General features: G+C 40.7%; 1 protein-coding gene across 1 annotated transcript in view; it reads left to right on the forward strand.

The window, feature by feature from the left end:
- Positions 1-20,353, forward strand: part of GANC (glucosidase alpha, neutral C) — a 53,924-nt gene that overhangs the window by 10,931 nt on the left and 22,640 nt on the right. Inside the window, exons 4-12 of the mRNA XM_040970107.1 lie at positions 218-345; positions 5,644-5,826; positions 8,440-8,485; positions 10,510-10,576; positions 11,573-11,669; positions 12,940-13,120; positions 13,330-13,483; positions 18,324-18,559; positions 19,805-19,931. Of these exons, the coding sequence (XP_040826041.1) occupies positions 218-345; positions 5,644-5,826; positions 8,440-8,485; positions 10,510-10,576; positions 11,573-11,669; positions 12,940-13,120; positions 13,330-13,483; positions 18,324-18,559; positions 19,805-19,931 (1,219 nt within the window). The remainder of the gene's footprint in view (positions 1-217; positions 346-5,643; positions 5,827-8,439; positions 8,486-10,509; positions 10,577-11,572; positions 11,670-12,939; positions 13,121-13,329; positions 13,484-18,323; positions 18,560-19,804; positions 19,932-20,353) is intronic.

Here is a 20,353-nt window from a genome sequence, read left to right on the forward strand (position 1 = left end):
TACAGGCATAGGATTCATAGAGGTTTTTTTTTTTGTTGCTACCACAGATGCAGTTGACCAAGTACATACTTAGATTGGAGGGTTTTTATTATTGCCACTTTTCTCCGATCGAACATAGGATTTTAACCTGCTTTTCTGGTTAGTGTAATTTGACTACCTTAGAACAAATCATCCTTAGGGTAACCTGTTGAGGCTAATCTCATATATCTATTCCCAGATTCCTCTTGTGGCTGAAATTTATGGTATAGAAAGAAATATTTTCAGGCTTAAAATCAATGAAGAGACTCCCCTGAAGCCCAGATATGAAGTTTCTGATGTTGTCACAAGCAAGCCAAGTATTGTAAAGTAAGTCAAATAACAAGGTGTTTTAGCTAGATCCTCAGTATGTTCTTGTGCAAGTAATTGAAAAGTAAATTTTGTTTTGCTTATCTTATCTGTTCACTGTGTATTTACTGTCAGAGTTGGTATTCAATTATTTGGGTATAACTATTGGTTTTCTGTGTTATCAAATCTTTTTTTTTTTTAATCCACCATTTGACTTATCAGCACTTAATATGGAAAGAGGCGGAACTTTGGATCCTCACTCTAACTCACAGTGGAAATGGTTTATTTGTCAGCCCTTGAGAGAAAGTGGAAGGAAAGCTGCTTTATTTATGCACTCAAATTAGCGCCAGGAGCCCTAATTAGCCAAACTCACTTGTTGAGAGTAATTTATAGTCAGTCTGACTCTCCATTAATTAAGGGTATTCTCAGAAGTCTAACTTGTAATCTTACTTAGAATCAGAGATAAATTAATAGCCAGTGCCTACAGGGAAAAAAATCTCAGCATACTAAAAACATTTTTTACATACTTGAAAACTTTCACCATTTCTCATTATACTTTCCAGGGATATTTCAGCTTGGCTTTGCCAGTTGATTTCTGGGTTTTTTTAAATGTTATTTTTACTAATGGGATATAAGATGGTACCCAGTGCTTTCATTTTTATTATTTAATTATTATGGCTAATAAGATGTTTAGGATAAATTAATTCAGTTATGATAGAAGTATTGAAAACTGAGCCACTATAAATGCCAAGAACTTAGGTAATGAGAATTCAAAAGAGACGTTTCTCAAGGCTTTTGTTTAGTGGTAGAGTCAGTGAATATACATAGCTAGTTATCATGTTACTTTTTTATTTTCTTAGCTGATTCACCTTATTAGTTGATCCTGTCACATTTTTGCATTTGTGTTCATAAGTAAAATTAGACTGTAATCTTCTGTTTCTATGTTACCTTTTCCATAAAGCAAAGGCAATGATAAATAGTAGCTTTAGAAATAAATGCAATATTTCAGTTTCTGTTCCAACCTGTTGTTATGGAGTCTTTGACTAATACAGCAACTAGAAAGCTAAAAAGTACATTTCCCCAATACCCTTGTAGCTGAAGGTTCTGATAGAATTCATCTTCTACCAGTCATTTACACCTTCAGAAATCTTGAACTGAGTTTCCCATTTTGCTGGTTTGATCTGGCAACTGTGGTGCGGCCATTCATTAGGGCCTTGTTTTTCTGGATCTCTGGAAACAGCGAAGGCAGTATGATCTTGGAGCCCAGTAATTGCCACAGCACATCTGATCATTCAGCTTCCTGGCTCTGGATAAGATAGAAGTTCTCCTGGCCGTATTGTTACACAGTATTGTTCTAAAGTTCATTTCTAGAGCACCAGCCTGAACCCTACTACCATAACTTTTGCCATGATGTTACGAACATTTAATTCTGCATGTTATGTCTATACTTCCTGCTTAAAATAGCCAGGACTGTGTCTGTTATGAAAAAGTGAGCCCTGTTGGATAGAGTTATTAGTATAAGAGGTGGGTAAAATCAAAAGACTCTCCAGGTGGGAATATAAGGTTGGTTGGCTAATTTAGTTGAATTTGAAGGCAAAAAGAATCTGATTACCATTAGAGGATGAACTACTAGGTTTATAGCCAGAATTGTGCTTACCCCAAAATATATATATATTGAAACCCTAAAATCAGGTACCTCAGAATGTGTCTGTGTATAGAGATAGGGCCTTTGAAAAAGTAATTACATCTAAATAAGGTCACTGAAGTGGGCCCAAATCCAGTGTAATTGAAAGTCTCAGGAGCAGAGATTAGGACACACACACACACCAACAACTGTACCCAGGACCCAGCTAGAAGGCAGCCATCTACAAGCCAAGGAAGTAGGCCCCCTAATCATGCTAACATCTAGGTCTTGGACACATAACCACCAGAATTGTAAGAAAATACATTTATGTTGTTTAAACTATACAATCTGGGATACTTTATTATGGCAGTCCTGTTAAACTAATGTAAGTAAAACCATGACATTCTGTAGTAAAATTACTACCAGTAGTCAGCAGAAATTAGTGTCTTTTTTTATCTTTATTAAAAAATCAGATTTACAGAAAGGAGGAGAGACAGAGAGGAAGATCTTCTATTCAATGATTCACTTCCCAAGTGGCCACAATGGCCTGAGCTAAGCCAATCTGAAACCAGGAGCTAGGAGTGTCTTCTGGGTCTCCCATGGGTGCAGGGTCCCAAGACTTTGGGCTGTTCTTGACTGCTTTCCCAGGCCACAAACAGGGAGCTAGATGAGAAGCAGGGCTGCCAGGATTAGAACCGGCGCTCATATGGGATCCTGGCATGTACAAGGCAAGGTTTAGCCACTAGGCCCAAAATAAGTGTCTTTTAAAACTAGTCTCCTGTCTGTATATCTGACTTTTATTTATTTATATTATTTTTATATTTTATAAATATATAAAATGCTTTTCTAAATATATAACATATAGATATATTTTAATATTTATTTTATTTATGAAAAGTAATAAATCTCTAAAAAAAACTCTACTAAACCAGGTAGTAGACATTATGGTTGTCATGCAGAACTCAAAATTCAAAGGCATGCCAATTGCCAGGTATCCCCACAAAAAAGCCTGAAGGCAAAAAAGTCCGAGGGTTTTAAATTTTTTTAAAGTTTATTTTTTCTATTTGAAAGGCGGAATGACAGCGAGAGAAGGATATAGAAAGAGATAGCTTTCAGGTGTGTGTTCCCTTTCTAAATGTTCTCCAAGGCTAGAGCTGAGCCAGGACAGAACAGGAGCCTGGAGGTCCATTCGGGTCAGCCTCATGATTGGAAAAGACCAACTTCTTATTTGAGCCATCTTCTTCTGATTTCCTAGGCATAGCAAGGAACTGGATCAGAAATGTAATAATTTGGAGTCTCAGACTGTTTCTTCAATGTGAGATGCAAGCATTGCAGGTGGAAGCTTTACCAGCTATGCTGCAATGTCAGATGTCAGTTCCTGGGTTTAGATTTTACAGAGCAATGTCATAGAAACGAAAAAATGCTTTACATGTATGTTCCCTCCAAAAGTTCAATTTCTATTAGAATTTTTACTTTATAACTGAGATAACTGAGACCTAAATAGGTTGAATTATTTGTAAGGTAGAGTGATGTTCAGTCAAGCTGTCAATCCCAAAGCCTTTGCTTTGGCGACAGTTCTCTACTGCTTTTTTTTAACCTGATTTTTTTTTTGCATTTTATTTTTTATGATGTTTACATAATTGATTAGGGTGAGAAGGGTCGGGGATTAGGGGAAATTGTGTGAGACCATTGTTTTCACATTTTCTTTTTTCTTGTTCCTGTGTCTGGAAGAAGGAGGGAGAGAAGAGAAGAAGCCACACCCAGCCTCCCAACCACCTCAGTACCGGGAATGGGGAACAGCCACCCAGTATCATCCCAGGGTCCCTAATGTGGAGCATGTTCTGAGGGTTCTGCTTAAGTGGTTTTGATAGTTCTGAAATGCTATTGGTCTTGCCAATCCAAGGATGAAGAAGTCCTTCCAAGGTCCATTGACTGATGTAGTCCACCTCAGAGTCTCCATTCACCCAGATATTTGCTGTTAACACTTGGCTGGGCTAGTGGTCCCAATTTTTCTGCCCTCCTTCCTCTGTTATGGTACCAGATGTTCTCTACAGGTTCCTGTGGACTGCCATATCCTCTGTATACATCAGGCTGTGCTGTCCGCTACTCCGTCTTAGCCACTAAACAGGTCCAGCTCTCACACTTGCACTCCATGATCAGACCACAGATCCTGTCATTCTCCCCATGGTTGGAGTTCTGAGTCCAACAGTTCGGTTAGGGAGATCTCCAAAGACACTTCATCTGAAGTGATCCAAGACCTGACCCTTTGTGTGCTTGCCAGTACTGGGTCTGGCTCAGTCCATCACCCACACCAGCCTAGGCATACGCTAGTAGTTGCAATTGCTGGGTCAGTTCTGTCTCCAGCTCCATCGCCTACGCAAACCAAAGGGTGCTGTAACCTAGCCCGACCCAGCGTACTTAGGCCTCACATATACCAGTGGGAGCTGCAGCCTAGTCAGAGAAACCTCTAATATCCCCTGCTAGGCCTGCCCCTAGCCCTGATTCCCTAAGCTTACTGGTATGTGCAGCAGACTGATCCAGTCTGTCCAATATCTCATTCAGCACTAGTACATGTTGATGGGCATTGAAGCCTAGCTTAACCCAACCAATCCCACTATGCAGCACACACTTGTGCTGGCAGGTGCCACTCCCTGTCTAATCAGGCCTGCCTCCAGCCCTGGTTCTCATGCTCTCCAGTTAAGAATCTCAACTCAGGGGCTCGGCAGCGTGGCCTAGCGGCTAAAGTCCTCGCCTTGAATGCCCCTGGATCCCATATGCATGCCAGTTCTAATCCCAGCAGGTCCACTTCCCATCCAGCTCCCTGCTCATGGCCTGGGAAAGCAGTTGAGGACGGCCCAAAGCTTTGGGACCCTGCACCCATGTGGGAGACCTAGAAGAGGTTCCTGGTTCCTAGCTTCAGATTGGCGTAGCATCAGCCGTTGTACTCACTTGGGGAGTGAATCATCGGAAGGAAGATCTTCCTCTCTGTCTCTCCTGCTTTCTTTGTATATCTGACTTTGTAATAAAATAAATAAATCTAAAAAAAAAGAATCTCAACCCATCACTCCCAGTCCCAGATCTTGCACTTTCCAGGTGGTTCTGCAGTCTAACTTGATAAGATTTGCCTCCTAGTTTCAGCACTTGCCAGCTGATGCTGTGGCAAAACCTAGCTGGCCCATACCCACTCTGGCTTATGTATGTATCAATGGATACAGTCAGTTACCCTGGTTGACTCTTCCCCAACCCAGTTATTTTTTTAAGATTTACTTATTTGAAAGCCACACTTAAAGAGCGAGAGAGGGAAACCCCCAGCCCCCAGAAAATTGATCTTCCATCTGTTGCCTCACTCCCTGATTGGCTGCAATGGCTGAAGCCAGGAGTCTGGAACTCCATCCAGGTCTGGTATGTGGGTGGTAGAGGCCCAAGTACTTGCGCTGTCTTCTACTGCCCTCACAGGTGCAATAGCAGGGAGTTAGATTGGAAGTGGAGTAACCAGGACTTGAACCAGTGTTCGTATTGGCTGCCAGCATTGCAGTTATCAATATAACATGCAGTGCCACAATGCCAGCCCCTCTATTCCTTTATTTGTATTGTGTCAATGAATAGATTACTGTTTAATTAGTTTGAATTGCAAATTGCGTAGAACCATATAAACCTATAGTAATTTATTTTTCTCTTTGTGCTTTGTTTCCTAGGCTGATTTCCTGCTCAGGAGATTCAGGCAGTATGGTACTGACAAATGAAGAAGGAGATATAAAGTTTCATATCATAGCAAAGCCATTCAAGGTAGACTTGGTATCAGGAGAAGAGGTTGTGATGAGCATAAATTCCCTGGGCCAATTATACTTTGAACATCTACAGGTTCCTCACAAACAAAGGTATTTTCACAGATTATTTGAAACATGAAGACCTTAATCTGATTGTGAATACCAGTCACCAAGTAGATAACTGAAAGTCACTCTAATTTATTTGCTGTAGTGTTGACCTGAGACATTTCATTTTTTTCAGGTAATTACAGGGACTTTAGGACAAAAGTGACTCCCAAGTTTTGGTAATTTTAACATTTATTTGAATGGCAAAGTGACAGAGAGATGGGAAGACACACAAACAGGATAAGAGAAAGATACACAGAGCGATATCTTCCATCCACTGGTTCACTCGCCATGTGCCTACTACAGCTTGGGCTGGATCAGGCCAGAACCATTAACCCAGAACTTAATCTAGGTCTCCCAAATGGGCTTCAGGTATCCACATGTTACCTCTCAGAGTATACATTAACAAGAAGTTGGAATTCAAAGTGGAGCCAGACATTCCAAGTGGCATCATAACTGTTGTGCCTAACTCCTGCCCTGGACCTTTTTAATATTTATTTTTATGTTTTCATTTATTTGGAAGACAGAGAAAGAGATATTATATCTGCGTATTCACCCCCCAGATGCTCTCCAACAGCTGGGGCTGTGCCAGGATAAAGCCAGGATCCCACAACTCAGTCTTGATTTCCCTTGTGGGTGGCAATGACCCAAGTACTTCAGCCATCACCTGCTTCCTTTTGGAGTGAGCATGAACAGGAAGCTGGATTGAAAGCAGAGGTGGAACTCTCATGCAGAATATGAGCATCCCAAATGGTATCTCAACGGCTATACCAAATGCCCCCACCTACACTACCTAGACTACTATTTTTAATCTTGTTTTTTTTTTACAACTAGTGGTTTTGTGAATAATCATATATATGAAATATTTTGTATACATAAAAGTATAACTATAGAACAGAGCTACCTTGAATAAACAAATAACCGGAGAAGAAATGAAAGTACCATTGAGTGTCTTAAAAGATAGTTTATCGGGCCTGGCACAGTAGCCTAGTAGCTAAAGTCCTCACCTTGAATGCACCAGAATCCCATATGGGCACTGGTTCTGGTCCCAGCAGCCCCACTACCCATCCGTTCCCTGCTTGTGGCCTGGAAAAGCAGTCGAGGACAGCCCAAATCCTTGGGACCCTGCACCTGTGTGGGAGACTGGGAGAAAGTTCCTGGCTCCTGGCTTCGGATCGGCATAGCACTGGCCATTGCAGCTGCTTGGGGAGTGAATCAATGGATGGAAGATCTTCCTCTTTGTCTCTCCTCCTCTTTGTATATCTGACTTTCCAATAAAAATAAATCTTTTTTTTTAAGAACCGGTGCCCATATGGGATCCCGGGCGTGCAATGCGAGGACCCTAACCACTTGCGCCACCGCGCCGGGCCCAAAAAAATAAACCTTTTTTTTTTTAATTAATTTATTTATTTTTTTATTGGAAAGGCGGATATACAGAGAGGAGAGACAGAGAGGAAGATCTTCCTTCCGATGATTCGCTCCCCAAGTGAGCGCAACGGGCCGATACTATGCCGATCCGAAGCCAGGAGCCTCTTCCGGGTCTCCCACGCGGGTGCAGGTTCCCAAAGCTTTGGGCCGTCCTCGACTGCTTTCCCAGGCCACAGGCAGGGAGCTGGAAGGGAAGCAGGGCTGCCTGGATTAGAACCAGCGCCCATATGGGATCCAGGGGCATGCAAAGCGAGGACCTTTAACCACTTGCGCCACCGCGCCGGGCCCAAAAAAAAAATAAATCTTTAAAAAAAAGATAGTCTGCATCATTAATGATCACAGAAATACAGACTGAAATACATTGTCTATTCTAAAATTTTAGATTGATAAAGGCTGAAAAGATTGATGAAATCAATTGTTGTTAGGAATGTGGGAAAATGAGTAACCAAATATACCTGCAAATGGAAGAATAATTTTCACAATCTGTCCAGAAGACTATATGTTAGTTTGCAGTATACTAGGGGTACCATGATGAGGAGAACTATGCTTTCTAGCTTGTTTATTTATGATTTGTTGAAATATTATGAGTATGTATTACACAGGTTATAAAAAATTTGATAGAGATATTTTTAAAGAATTGAGAAAACTTGGGCTCGATTGTGAGGGCTCAGTGGCTAAATGCTTACCTCGCAAGCACCAGGATCCCATATGGGCAATGATTTGTGTCTCAGCTGCTCCACTTTCTATCCAGCTACCTGCTTTTGGCCTGGGAAAGCAGTGGAGGAAGGTCCAGAGCCTTGGGATCTTATACCCGTGTGGGTGACCCGGAAGAAACTCCTGGCTCCTGGCATCAGTTTGGCTCAGCTCCAGCTGTCGCAGCCACTCGGGGAGTGACCCAGCAGATGAAGATCTTTCTGTCTTTTTCTTCTCAATATAAACCTGATCTGCCTTTCCAAAAAAAAATAAATCTTTTCAAAAAATTAAAAACCTCAAGTACATCTATATTTTTATAAGAAATCAAATTGTTCAGTTAGTATGTCACTAATGTTCAATCTTATAAGCTTTTATTTGCATAATTTATATTCAATGTTAACATAATTTATGGACTCTCAAAGTTGGAAATGAAACTATTGAACAAAATTCTGTCAGTTTTGTCATTGAAGTGTTACTATTTTATTTGTATTCAAACAGAACTACCAAAGAAAATGAGAAGAATGTCTCAGGTGACACCTACAAGGTAATGTAGATTGAGTGATGGGGTTTGTTGCATTCACCATATTCATCATCATAAAGCAGACAATGAATTGTATTTCTGTAGAAGAATGCTTGTTCTATCACATATAAACGGGCTACTTCTTTCTTTTTTTTTTCCCGTAAACTTTCTTTTTGCTTGAAAGTCACAATTACAGAGAGAGGAGAGACATACAGAGAGATCTTCAATTCACTGGTTCATTCCCCAAGTAGCCACCACAGCCAGAGCTGCACTGATCGAAACCCAGCAGCCAGGAGCTTTCTCCAGGTCTCCCATGTGGGTTCAGTATTCCAAGGCCTGGGCCATCCTCTACTACTTTCTCAGACAACTGACCCATGTTGGTGAGCATGAGAAAAGGGTACTTTTCCTCCCTTTCCAAACAGAAATTAAGAGCAAGTGTGAGAGAGCCTTGTACAGTTTTGTAACAATGTGTCAAATCAACTTTAGAGAGTGGTAGAGATGGCTTAGATAGTAGTTTTCTGTCATAGATCCTTCTGTCAGAAGCTGATGGATGCTACAAGCCATCTCTATAGAAAATATTTGAGGAAGTTCTGAGCCCCACCCTTAGACCCCAATGTAATAGCCACCATGTTAAGAATTTTACTATGAGGGAAAAATTATAAATGGGCAGACAGTTCATTTAAAGAAATATAAGTTCAGGGGCCAGCATGGTGGCATAGAAGGTTACTCCTCTGCCTACACTGCCAACATCCCATAAAGGCGGTGGTTCATATCCCAGCTACTCCATTTCCAATCCTTCTCTCTGCTGATAGCCTGGGAGATCAGCAGAGGACTGCTCAAGCCCTTGGGCCAGCCCCTACTCCCATGTCAGAGACCTGCAAGAAGCTCCTGGCTCCTAGATTTAGATCTCTCTTTCTCTCTCTCTCCCTCCCTCCATCCCTCTCTTCCTATCTCTTCCTCTCTCTCCCTCCCTCCCTCCCTTTCTTTCTCTCTCTCTCTCTCCTTCTCTCTGTGATTGACCTGACTTCTCAGTCTAGTATGAGGAATGAGCCAATAGTTTAGCTAATTGAATGAAGAGTGGAGGTTTGTGAAGAAGAGTACATTTCAGAGAAAGCAACTCTTCACTCATATTTTCTCAAAACAAACCTTCATTGTTTGATTCTAAATGTTGTGGTTCACATAATTATAAGGAAAAAATGGAAATTCTTAAATATGTAGAAACTGCATTTTTCAAAAATGCTTTTGTATCATTTTGGATCAAGTAAAAATACTTATGTCAAATAGTGTTACCTACCCTTCCTCAAAAAATTACACATCAAATTTTATAAAATGATCCAACAATTCTACTTTTGGGCAGAGACCCCAAAATGAATGCAGAAACAAAATGTATTTGTACATTCGTATTCATAGCGATTTTATTCACTGTAACCAAAAGAAGAAGGTAACCCAGTTATCACAGATAAAAGCTTAAAAATAATGTGATATACGCATGCAAAGGAATATTGTTGATACTTGAGAAGGAAGGCAACTCTGACATGTGCTACAACGTGGATGAAACTCAGAGATCTCATCCTAAGTAAAATAAGCTAGATGGATAAGAAGAAATACTGTATGATTCCACAGATAGAGTAGTGAAATCCAGAGGTGGGAAGTACAGTGATATTGCTGGGAAGGAGGGACAGGGAAATAGAAAAGTACTCTTTAAGAGTACGCTTAGGGAAAGTTCAGTTTGACAAGAAGAAAAAGTTCGGGCTACAAATGATGAAAGATGGTCACACAAGAGCAAATATGTCTAATGCTTAAAATAGCTAAAATGGTACATTTAATATGAATATTTACCACAGTAAAAAATCTATGTTCATGTCAGCTATGACCAAGAAGAGATAATTGACACCGTGCAGAACACACATATGTCTTATTTATTAAATGTCTTGGCATCACAAACTGGTCTTCTAAAAGAGAACTTATTTTTTTCAGTCTTTTTTTTAAAATGAAATATATCTTTGTGGTAATTTATATCAATTTGCTTCCCTTTTTTGTGTGAATAGGAAAAAGAAGATGATCTAGGCCTGTGGGAGGAGAAATTTGGAAACTTTGTGGATGTCAAAACTAATGGTAAAGTTGAAACTGATATGATATTAACACAGATCATTCCAAAATGACTACATATCTCTACCTGAAAGTCCCTTGAGCTTTGACATCTAAAATCACCGAATGCTGAAAAGTGAATAGGAATTTTAGTTTGGAGTCCTTTGCTGTTCTCTAATGCACTGCAATAGAGAAATAATGACTATATGGGGACCGTATGTCTTTCATGGGCTGTGTAAAACAAGTTTGGGCCATGTGGAGCTCATGGAAGGAACTAAGTCCAGTTGGTAGACAGCTAATTCATTCCATATTCTATTTGTATGAGCATCAAGGAATGAGAAAAGTCCTAGAGTTCACCAGCCCCGATGATCCAAACAGTAGGCCTTCATTTTCCAAGCCTCCACATCATTCACCTGGGTACTACTTGTCCATCCATGATAGTCCTCATTTGGCTTAGGATGAGGGAGTCTGACCTTCTCAGAGAAAGTTGGACCTTATCAGATTAGAAATATTTTCCTCATAGTGCCTCCTGACCCCATAGAATAACAAATCCTATTCTGGCCATCTCTGTCTACAGCATAGTACCTGAAACTAACAGGCACAGGGGTTTTCAGTCTCTCCATCATACTGTTTGTTACCTTCTCTGAGAATCTCTTTCTTTCCAGGAGTCAGGAACTCCATTCAGATCTCCCGCATGGATAGCAGAAACCCAGTTATCTGAACTGTCATTACTGCCTCCCAGGGCTGTATCAGCAGGATGCTAGCATCAGGAGCCAACAGCAGGCCTTAAACTCAGGCACTCCAATATGAGATGCCAGCATATTAAGCACTAAGCCAAATATCCACCCTATCCCATCTCTCTGCTGCATGAGGATAAATTTAAGTGAAGGCTCTCTCTCCTAGTCATTTGCACTTTCCCTATATCTCTAAAATAACTAGTTTTCTTGCTACACTAAAAAAGAGCAAAGCGAATCTCCTTAACAGATTGTCCCTCTAAGAAGCAACTGTGCCCTGTCCCTACAGGTCCTACCTCCATTGGTTTGGATTTCTCCTTACATGGATTTGAGCATGTCTATGGGATCCCACAACATGCAGAATCACACCAACTTAAAAATACCAGGTAACGAAAACAGGAATTCTCATAGGATGCTGCAGGTTCTGGATTGAAACAACTGAAAGCAACATCTGTGAGATTACTGAGCCAGTGCCAATATATGGCAGGTCATTTGCGCTGCAGTACTGTTTGTGGGTCTTTAAGAATCTTCCTTGAGGGCCTGGCACGGTGGCGCAAGTGGTTAAGTCCTTGCCTTGCACTCCCGGGATCCCATATGGGCACCGGTTCTATCCCGGCAGCCCCGCTTCCCTTCCAGCTCCCTGCCTGTGAATCATCGGACGGAAGATCTTCCTCTCTGTCTCTCCTCTCTGTATATCCGCCTTTCCAATAAAAACATAATAAAAATAAATCTTTAAAAAAAAAAAAAGAATCTTCCTTGAATGATCATTCAGAGCAACGGTACTCAGTTTTCTTTCTCGTTCTTTGGTAAAAATTACATCATTATAAAAGCTGTAATGCTGATCCTAAATATATAGAGGGGTGAAAAGAGAGAGCTGCTGTGGTTGAATTTTGGGGGAAGATCTACACTCCTCGGTTGTACTTTGATCTCTCAGCTCCTTTCTGTGAATCCTGGAAGCAAATGCTGAAAATAAAATCACTGACCTAGAAACAAGCCATCCCAGAAGTGGCCAAGGAGTGTGAGAGTGAAAGAAAGCAGCCTTGTGGATCAGTTTTGACTCCTCAGGGAGATTGTCTCAATTCAGGCTATCACTTTAAATAGACAGATGCCAGATCAGGAAGAGGAAACAAAACTGTAGAGCAGTAATCTGACCGAGTTGTTTGGCAGGTCCAGGGGCTGTTTACTTTTGAGGTAGACACAGTGACCAATCCGTCCAAAGCTGTGCTACTTCATACAAACCTGAGCTTTATGCTCCTGACCCAGATTCAGTTCTTGCTCTTTCCCTATCAGCGCCACAGAATCCTCTTAGGACACCGTCTTTTGGTTTTCACTGTAAGAAAGTGTCATAATTCATCTGTCAGTTCTTCATCCGCGTACTTGTTATTGTGGTAGATACAGGAGACAGCTCTCTCCCCTTCCAGAAGATATTTATGAAAGATGCCCAAGATAGGGTATCCTGTGTGCCAGTTGTCATAGAAGGGAGTGTCAAAGGAAAGAGAGAATCACTTTTACCCAGGTGGGTCAGGGAATCTTTAGGGAAGAAATAAGAGTTGGTTCTTGAAAGAGGTGTGGCCCCTCAGTGTTTATGGAGGTAAATGGAGCTATTCCCCTTCAAGGACAGATGCTGATGCATGACAATCCTTATGTGTGTTTCAGAGACGGAGATGCTTACCGTCTGTATAACCTGGACGTCTATGGGTATAAAATTCATGACAAAATGGGCATTTATGGCTCAATCCCTTATCTCCTGGCTCACAAACTTGGCAAGACTATAGGCATTTTCTGGCTGAATGCCTCAGAAACACTTGTGGAGATCAATACAGAACCTGCAGGAGAGGTGAGCTGTGGATCATGGCTGCAAGCCATCCTTACAGAGCCATTGCAGGGTCGTCAAAGCTCTTGCTTTGACAGTGGCAGTCCTCTGGCACAAGAGCCTTGTGCTGTAATCAGAGTGTCGGCAGTGTCCACAAAGGAACAGCCTCACTCCTGGATAGATGGATGTTGTAGGGAGACATTTATGAAGTTTTTATTCTACTCCATCCCCAGTACGCACTGACCAAGATGGGTGCAACTGCTGCTAAGCAAAAGATCAGATGTCGGACCAGTATACACTGGATGTCAGAGAGTGGAATCATTGATGTCTTTCTACTGATGGGACCTACACCTTCTGATGTCTTCAAGCAGTACTCTCAACTTACAGGTATTTGCATGTACAAGTACCAGTTTCTTGTTTCTTTATATTTCCTTTGCCGCATGATTCATTACTGTGAGTTCATTTTTGTGGAGCACTGCATAGAATTTCTAAACATTGTACTCAAACATCTTAAATAGCTGTTATGCATTCTTCCTCTGCCCTCATCTCATTTGATTGGGTTAAACATCACACTGGGTCCAGAATGATCTTCTCTTTGATCCCTCATATCTGCCACCTGTCTTCCTTAGTCCCTTTGCTTTCTCTGCTTTTAGCTCAAATGACTAATAACTCAGGTTTTCTATGATTTCTTTCCTGTGAAGATATCCCACTGGCTTTAACACAAAAACAGTTGCCTTTATAAGATTGTAGGCTTTCCTCCAAGGTCAGAAATAAAAGAAGGCTGCTATTTGACCAGCAACACTGTCCCCACTACCATTCAGCATTGTTCTGGAAGATGTAGCCAGGACAGTTAACCAGAAAAACATATATGTGTCATACACATTAGAATGGAAGAAGTAAAATCATTTCTATTTGCAGGTGGAGTAATCCTATATGAAAAATACTAAAGCACCCACAAAAAAGTCCCTACTAGAGTTAATAAATTCAGCACAGTCACAGGGTATAAGATGACACCAAAACCAGTTGGATTTCTGTACACCAGCAATAAACAACTGAATAATAAATTAAGAAAACTATTGATTTAGGCCACAGTTTGATACACCCACTTCTCACATCAGGGTGCTGGTTCAAGTCCCAGCTATCCAATCCTGTTTCCTACTAATGTACCTGTAAAGCCAGAGATGGGCCCATTGACACCCACATAGACAAGTCTGGATGGAGTTTCAGGTTCCTGACTTTGGACTATTGCTACTTCTGGTTTAGGCAGTTAATACAAAATTTCTCTGTCTCTTTTTCCATCTCCCCTTCTTTGTCACCCTGCCTTTGAAATAGATCAATACATAAAGAATCTTCTTAAAAAACATTTTAAAAATAATTCTGTTTACAATAGCACCCAAAAGAACACAATGCCCAGAAATAAACTTAATAGAAGTTAAAGACTCATACACTGAAAGCTATGAAACATTCTTGAGAGAAACTAAAGAAGACCTAAATAAATAGATAAGTATGTCGTGTTCATAGATTTAAGGGCTTACTATTACATTAGTAGTAATGTCAAAAGCAACTTAAAGATTCACTGCAATTCCTACAAAAATCCCAATGGATTTTTGCTTTCCTGACTCAAAGAAAGAAAACTTAAAATTAATATGGAATTGCAAGGGATCTTGTATAGACAAAACTTTAAAAAACTAAAAGATGGAAGACTTGTACATGTCAGTTTCAAGACTTACTACAAAGCTATGGTAATAGGATAGACACAGAGACCAGTGCAATAGTATTAAGTCTATACATAAACTACACATCTGTGGCCAGCTGTTTTTCAACTAAGATTCAAGACTATTACATAGGGAAAGAACAATTTCTTGAACATTGGCTGTCCACATGCTAGAGAATACAGTTGGAGCCCTATATACAAAGAGCTGGCACATTTATGATGATATGTGTAAATATGTACAGATTAAATCAGAATGAATCAGTTATATGTATGAAAGCTAATTCCACAAAACTTTTAAATAGAAAATAGGTAAATCCATGAGCTTGAATTTGGTAATAGATTCTTAGATTTGACACCAAAATCATGAGCAACAACAAACAAAACTATGTTAAGTTGGACCTCACTGACATGAAAATTTTTTCTGCATCAAAGAACATGATTAAGTCAAATAGTAACCTAGAGAATGGGGGAAAAATTACAAATCATATATCTGATAAGGGACTTTCATCCATATTAGATAATGTAATAAGAATTTCTTACAACTCAAAGGTAAAAAGCCACTGAATTCCAAAGTGGGAAAAGGTCTTAAAAAGACATTTCTTCAAATAAGATATGTAAATGGACAAAAAGCACATTAAAAAGCGCTCAATATCATTAGTCATTAGGAAAATAAAAATCAAAACCACAATGAGCTACTGCTTCATATCTATTAGGATGGCTAAGTTTTTTTTTTAAAAAAAGAAAAGTAATAAGTGCTAATGAGAATGTGGAGAAGTTGGAACATTGCATATTACTAACAGAGATGAAAAGATTTAGATACTATGGAAAATAATTCGGCATTTGGTTAAATATAGAATTCAGGTTATACTATGCAATGGGCGGTTTTATGTGTAAACCTGGTGAGGCTACATGTAGTATTCAGATATTTAATCAAACACCAGCTTAGATGATCCTGTGGGCATTTTTAGATGAGATTCATGTTTAAGTTAGTAGACTATGACTGAAGCAGATGACTGTGGTGAGTAGGCCTCATGAAATCATTTGAAACTTTGCAAGGAAAAAACCTGAGATCCTTCAGGTAAACAGACTCTCCAGATGGCCTTTGAGCTGCAATGTCCACTCTCCCCAGGTCTCCAGCCTACCTTTCTGCTTAACAGAACTCAGACTTCCAACCCCCACAATGCACAAACCAGTTACTTAAAAGAAGTTGTTGTCTTTGTTTCTCTTTCGCCCTCCTTCTCTGTTTCCCTCTCCTCCCTCTCTCTTCCATATATGCATGTGTGTATATATATACACCTACATGTATATATATGTGTGTGTGTATATATATATTCACTGTAAGTCCTGTTGGTTCTTTCTCTCTGAGAAACACCAGTACACTGAGCAGTTTCACACAAACACACACATGATTCTGTGTGCTTATGTGTGCAATCTCCAAAGGAACTGAACGTAGGTACTCACACAGATGCTTGAGGTCATTGCAAGATCATCTGCAATAGCCAAAAGGGAGGAACAACTCAAGTGCCCCTCAAAGATGAATAGATAAACAGAATCTGATACAAATATATGTGTGAAATAGTACAGATACAAAAGGGCCAGACTTACATGATTCCACTTAGGGGAACTATCCACAAGAGGCGTATTTTCAGAGACAGAAGGTAAATTAAAGAGAACCCAGGGCTGGGTAATGGGAGGTTATTGCTACAAAGTTTCTGTTTGGGGTAATGTAAAAAATTTGGAAATAGATGATAGTGATCCTTGCACTACTTTGTGAATGTAACTGATGCCACTGAACTATACACTTAAAAATAATTGAAGTGCTACTTTTTGTTACATATATTTTACCACAATTAAAAATTAGTGTTGGGGCTGGTGCAATAACCTAGTGGCTAAATCCCCGTGTTACAACCACCAGGATCCTATATGTGTGCCGGTTCTTGTCCCGGCTGTCCCATTTCCCATCCAGCTCCCTGCTTGTGGCCAATAGAGGATGACCCAAAACATGGGGCTCCTGTACCCATGTGGGGGACCCAGAAGAAGCTGCTGGCTCCTTGCTGCAAATCAGCTCACCTCCAGCCATTAGGGCCACTTGGGGAATAAACCAACAGGTGTAAGATCTCTCTCTCTCTGTTTCGGCTTCTCTTTGTAAATCTGACTTTCCAATAAAAGTAAATCTTTTTTAAAAAAAATTCTAGAGTGTCATGCACATCAGACACAGCACTGTTGGAAAAAATTTGTATTGTGGGTCCAGCACCTAGCATAGCAAGCCAAGCAGAGCTCTGCCTGCTGCTGGATCCCATATGGCTACTGGTATGAGACATTACTGCTCTATTTCTGATCCAGCTCCCTGCCTTCCTAAAAGCAGCAGAAGGATGGTCCATGTGCTTGGGCCCCACACCCACATGCAGACCTGGGAGGAGCTTCTGAATCCTAACTTGATTCTGTCTCAGCTCTGGCTATTGTAGCCATTTGGGAGATGAACCAACAGGTGGAAGATCTCTCTCTCTCTCTCTCCTTCTCTTTCTATATCTCTGCATTTCAAGTAAAATCCTTTTTTAAAATCATTCTTAATTCTTTTCCTTTGTATGTGATATGTCTTTTCTTTCTGAAATACCTTCTCTTTGATAACTTGAAATTTCTAATATTTTGAAGTTCTACAGTGAAATCCCCTGATGTACATCTTTTATAGTAATAACTGTATTTGATGTGTGCCCTTTCAATCTTGAGAAGTGTGTGTTTCAGTTCCCAGAAGCAATCTGGTAGTATTGTAGTATTCCTTTTGTTTCTTCTTCTTTTCTTCTTTTTGTTCTATATATTTTTATTATCTTTCATGTGTGCCTATTTTCTGTGGAGTTTTCTTTTAAATCTTGTCTTCCAGGCATTTGTGTTATACTAATTCTGATTTCTAAGAGCTCTTTCTTACCCTCTGGTTGTAGCTTGTTTGCAATGGCTTTTATTTGTTGTATACTCTCCTAGGCTTGTTCCATATCTTTTTTTTTTAATCTCTAGAGTCACTAAAGATAATATATTTTCTGTATTCTCAAAGATCTCTTTTGTTTTATTTGCTTATTTGAATCCCTGTCTCGAATTTTGGAGATGTTCTGCAACTGTGAGGAATCCTGTATTTCAGAATAAGGTTTTGCCAGGAAGCTGTGTGTGTAGTCAGTCTCCCAGGCTAGTGCTAGGAGTAAGGTTGGGGTGTTCTCCTTTCTAATGTTCTGGGTGACAAGGATGAGTTCTATTCCTCTCCCACTTCTTCCCTCTTTTCCTCCTCTTCCCCTTCTTTCTCCTCTTCCCTCTGTTCCTCCTCCCACTCTGCATATAAACTCTACTGAGAACTACACCTAGCAGTTACCATCACTCTCCTGCCTGCACCTTTCAACTTTTGCTGAAGTCACTGCTGTTCTTTTCTCTCTCCATTCCCAGTGCTTAGGCCCTGTTGACATTGTGAAAATGTTTATCAGATGAATTATAGTGGTGGTCATTGAGTCAGCTATTGTGTTCCTCATTTAGGCACACAAGCCATGCCCCCTCTCTTCTCCCTGGGGTACCACCAGTGCCGCTGGAACTATGAAGATGAGCAGGATGTAAAAGCAGTGGATGCAGGATTTGATGAACATGACATTCCTTATGATGTCATGTGGTTGGACATAGAGCATACAGAGGGAAAGAGGTACTTCACCTGGGATGAAAAAAGATTCCCCAACCCCAAAAGGATGCAGGAGCTGCTCAGAAGCAAAAAACGCAAGGTAAGATAAGCCAGCATTCTGATTTAAAAAAAAAATTACTGTGAAATGACTGTGATCACCCAGAAAAGGCAGGGTGAAAATGTTCTGACTCCATCCATTCCTGCTTTAATTGTCTTGGTCCCTGGGTTAGTCTGTTTTATGTTGCTATAATAGAATACCTGAGGCTGCATAATGTATCTAGAATAGGGGTTTGCTTTGCTCACAGTGGTGGAGATCTTAAGAGCATGGCGTCAGCATCTGCTCAGCTCTGGGCCTTTTGATTCCATCTTAGCCTGGGATGGCATTACAACGTAAATGCATACAAGAGGGAGGAATCACGTGGCAAGAGGGGAAGCCAGAGACCAGGAAGATCCAGGCACACACTTTTTTTTTTTTAATGAAGATTTGTGTAATTTTGTTCATAGGCAGGTTTACAGATAGAAGGAGAGGCAGAAAGAGAGGGAGATCTCCCATCTGCTGGTTCATTCTTCAAATGGCTGCAATGGCTGGAGCTGAACTGATCTGAAACTAAGAACCAAGAGCTTCTTCTGGGTCTCCTGTGTGTGCAGGGTTCCAAGGACTTGAGCCATCCTCCTCTGGTTTCCTAGGCCATAAGCAAGGAGCTGGATTTGAAGTAGAGCAGCTGGAACTAAAACCAGCATTCAAATGGGATGCCAGTGTTGCAGGCTGAGGATTAGCTGTTGGGCCACCACTCTGGCCCCTCCAGGATCACCCTTAAAGCTTGCCCTAAAAGGCCGACGCAGTAGCAAAACAGGTTAAGCTTCTGCCTGCTACCCAGGAATCCTGTATGGACCCTGGTTTAGTCTTGGCTGTTCTACTTCCTATCTAGCTTCCTGTTAATGGCTTGAGGAAGCAGGGAAAGCAGCAGAGAATAGAAAAAGTTCCTGACCTGGCTTTGGACCATCCTAGCTCTGGCCATTAAAGACACTTGAGGAGTGAGCTAGTAGATAGAAGATTCTCTCTTTCAAATAAAATAGATTCTTTTAAAAAATCAAATAAATGCTACTTCAAAAGCATGTATTGATTTGGTAGCAATAACTGTAAGCAAACATTAACTTAGTTTTGATATGAATTTAACTTTCATAAGTATATGAGATGTTATGGGATTTTACAGGTGGCTGAGACATTTCAGCACTGTCATTATTTCCAAGTAAATTCTGGTCCCCAAAATATGGTGAAAATGTATAGGCAAACATATGACTCATATAAAACTGACCAGCTCTTCACAACTTTATGTCCTGCCAGCTTGTGGTCATCAGTGATCCCCACATCAAGGCTGATCCTGACTATTCGGTGTATGCAGAGGCCAAAGAGCAGGGCTTCTTGGTGAAGACTCGCGAAGGGGCAGACTTTGAAGGCATATGCTGGCCTGGTACGGCTGTACTTTGTGCACTTCTTATTTTGAACCGGAGAAGGATGTATCATTTCAGTCTTTATGGATGTCTGTTACTCCTGTAGCTCTATTTTAACACTTTTAAGGACATTGTGCTTTGGATATATTTACCGTTCAGCATTTGAATGAAGGGATAGAATATTGATGGGCAAACCCCAGCAGCATGGTCTTTGTATAAGCAAATAGAGATGAAAAGAGACTGAGGAGGGGGAAACCAATCCCTGCAGAGCCTCTCCATGTGCTCCTTGTTCTTTGGGTTCATGGCGATGACTGCCCTGTCTCTCTTGGGTGACCTCAGCTGCCTCTGGCAACTATGGTTTCTTCACCTCAAAGATTATTAGCTCAAAGTTGTAGCATTCTGTCATAAGCCCATATTGTATAGGGAAACACCTTCCCTGCCT

Source organism: Ochotona curzoniae, unplaced genomic scaffold, assembly GCF_017591425.1.
Source record: "Ochotona curzoniae isolate NIBS_2020 unplaced genomic scaffold, NIBS_Ocur_1.0 scaffold_4701, whole genome shotgun sequence".
Taxonomy (NCBI): domain Eukaryota; kingdom Metazoa; phylum Chordata; class Mammalia; order Lagomorpha; family Ochotonidae; genus Ochotona; species Ochotona curzoniae.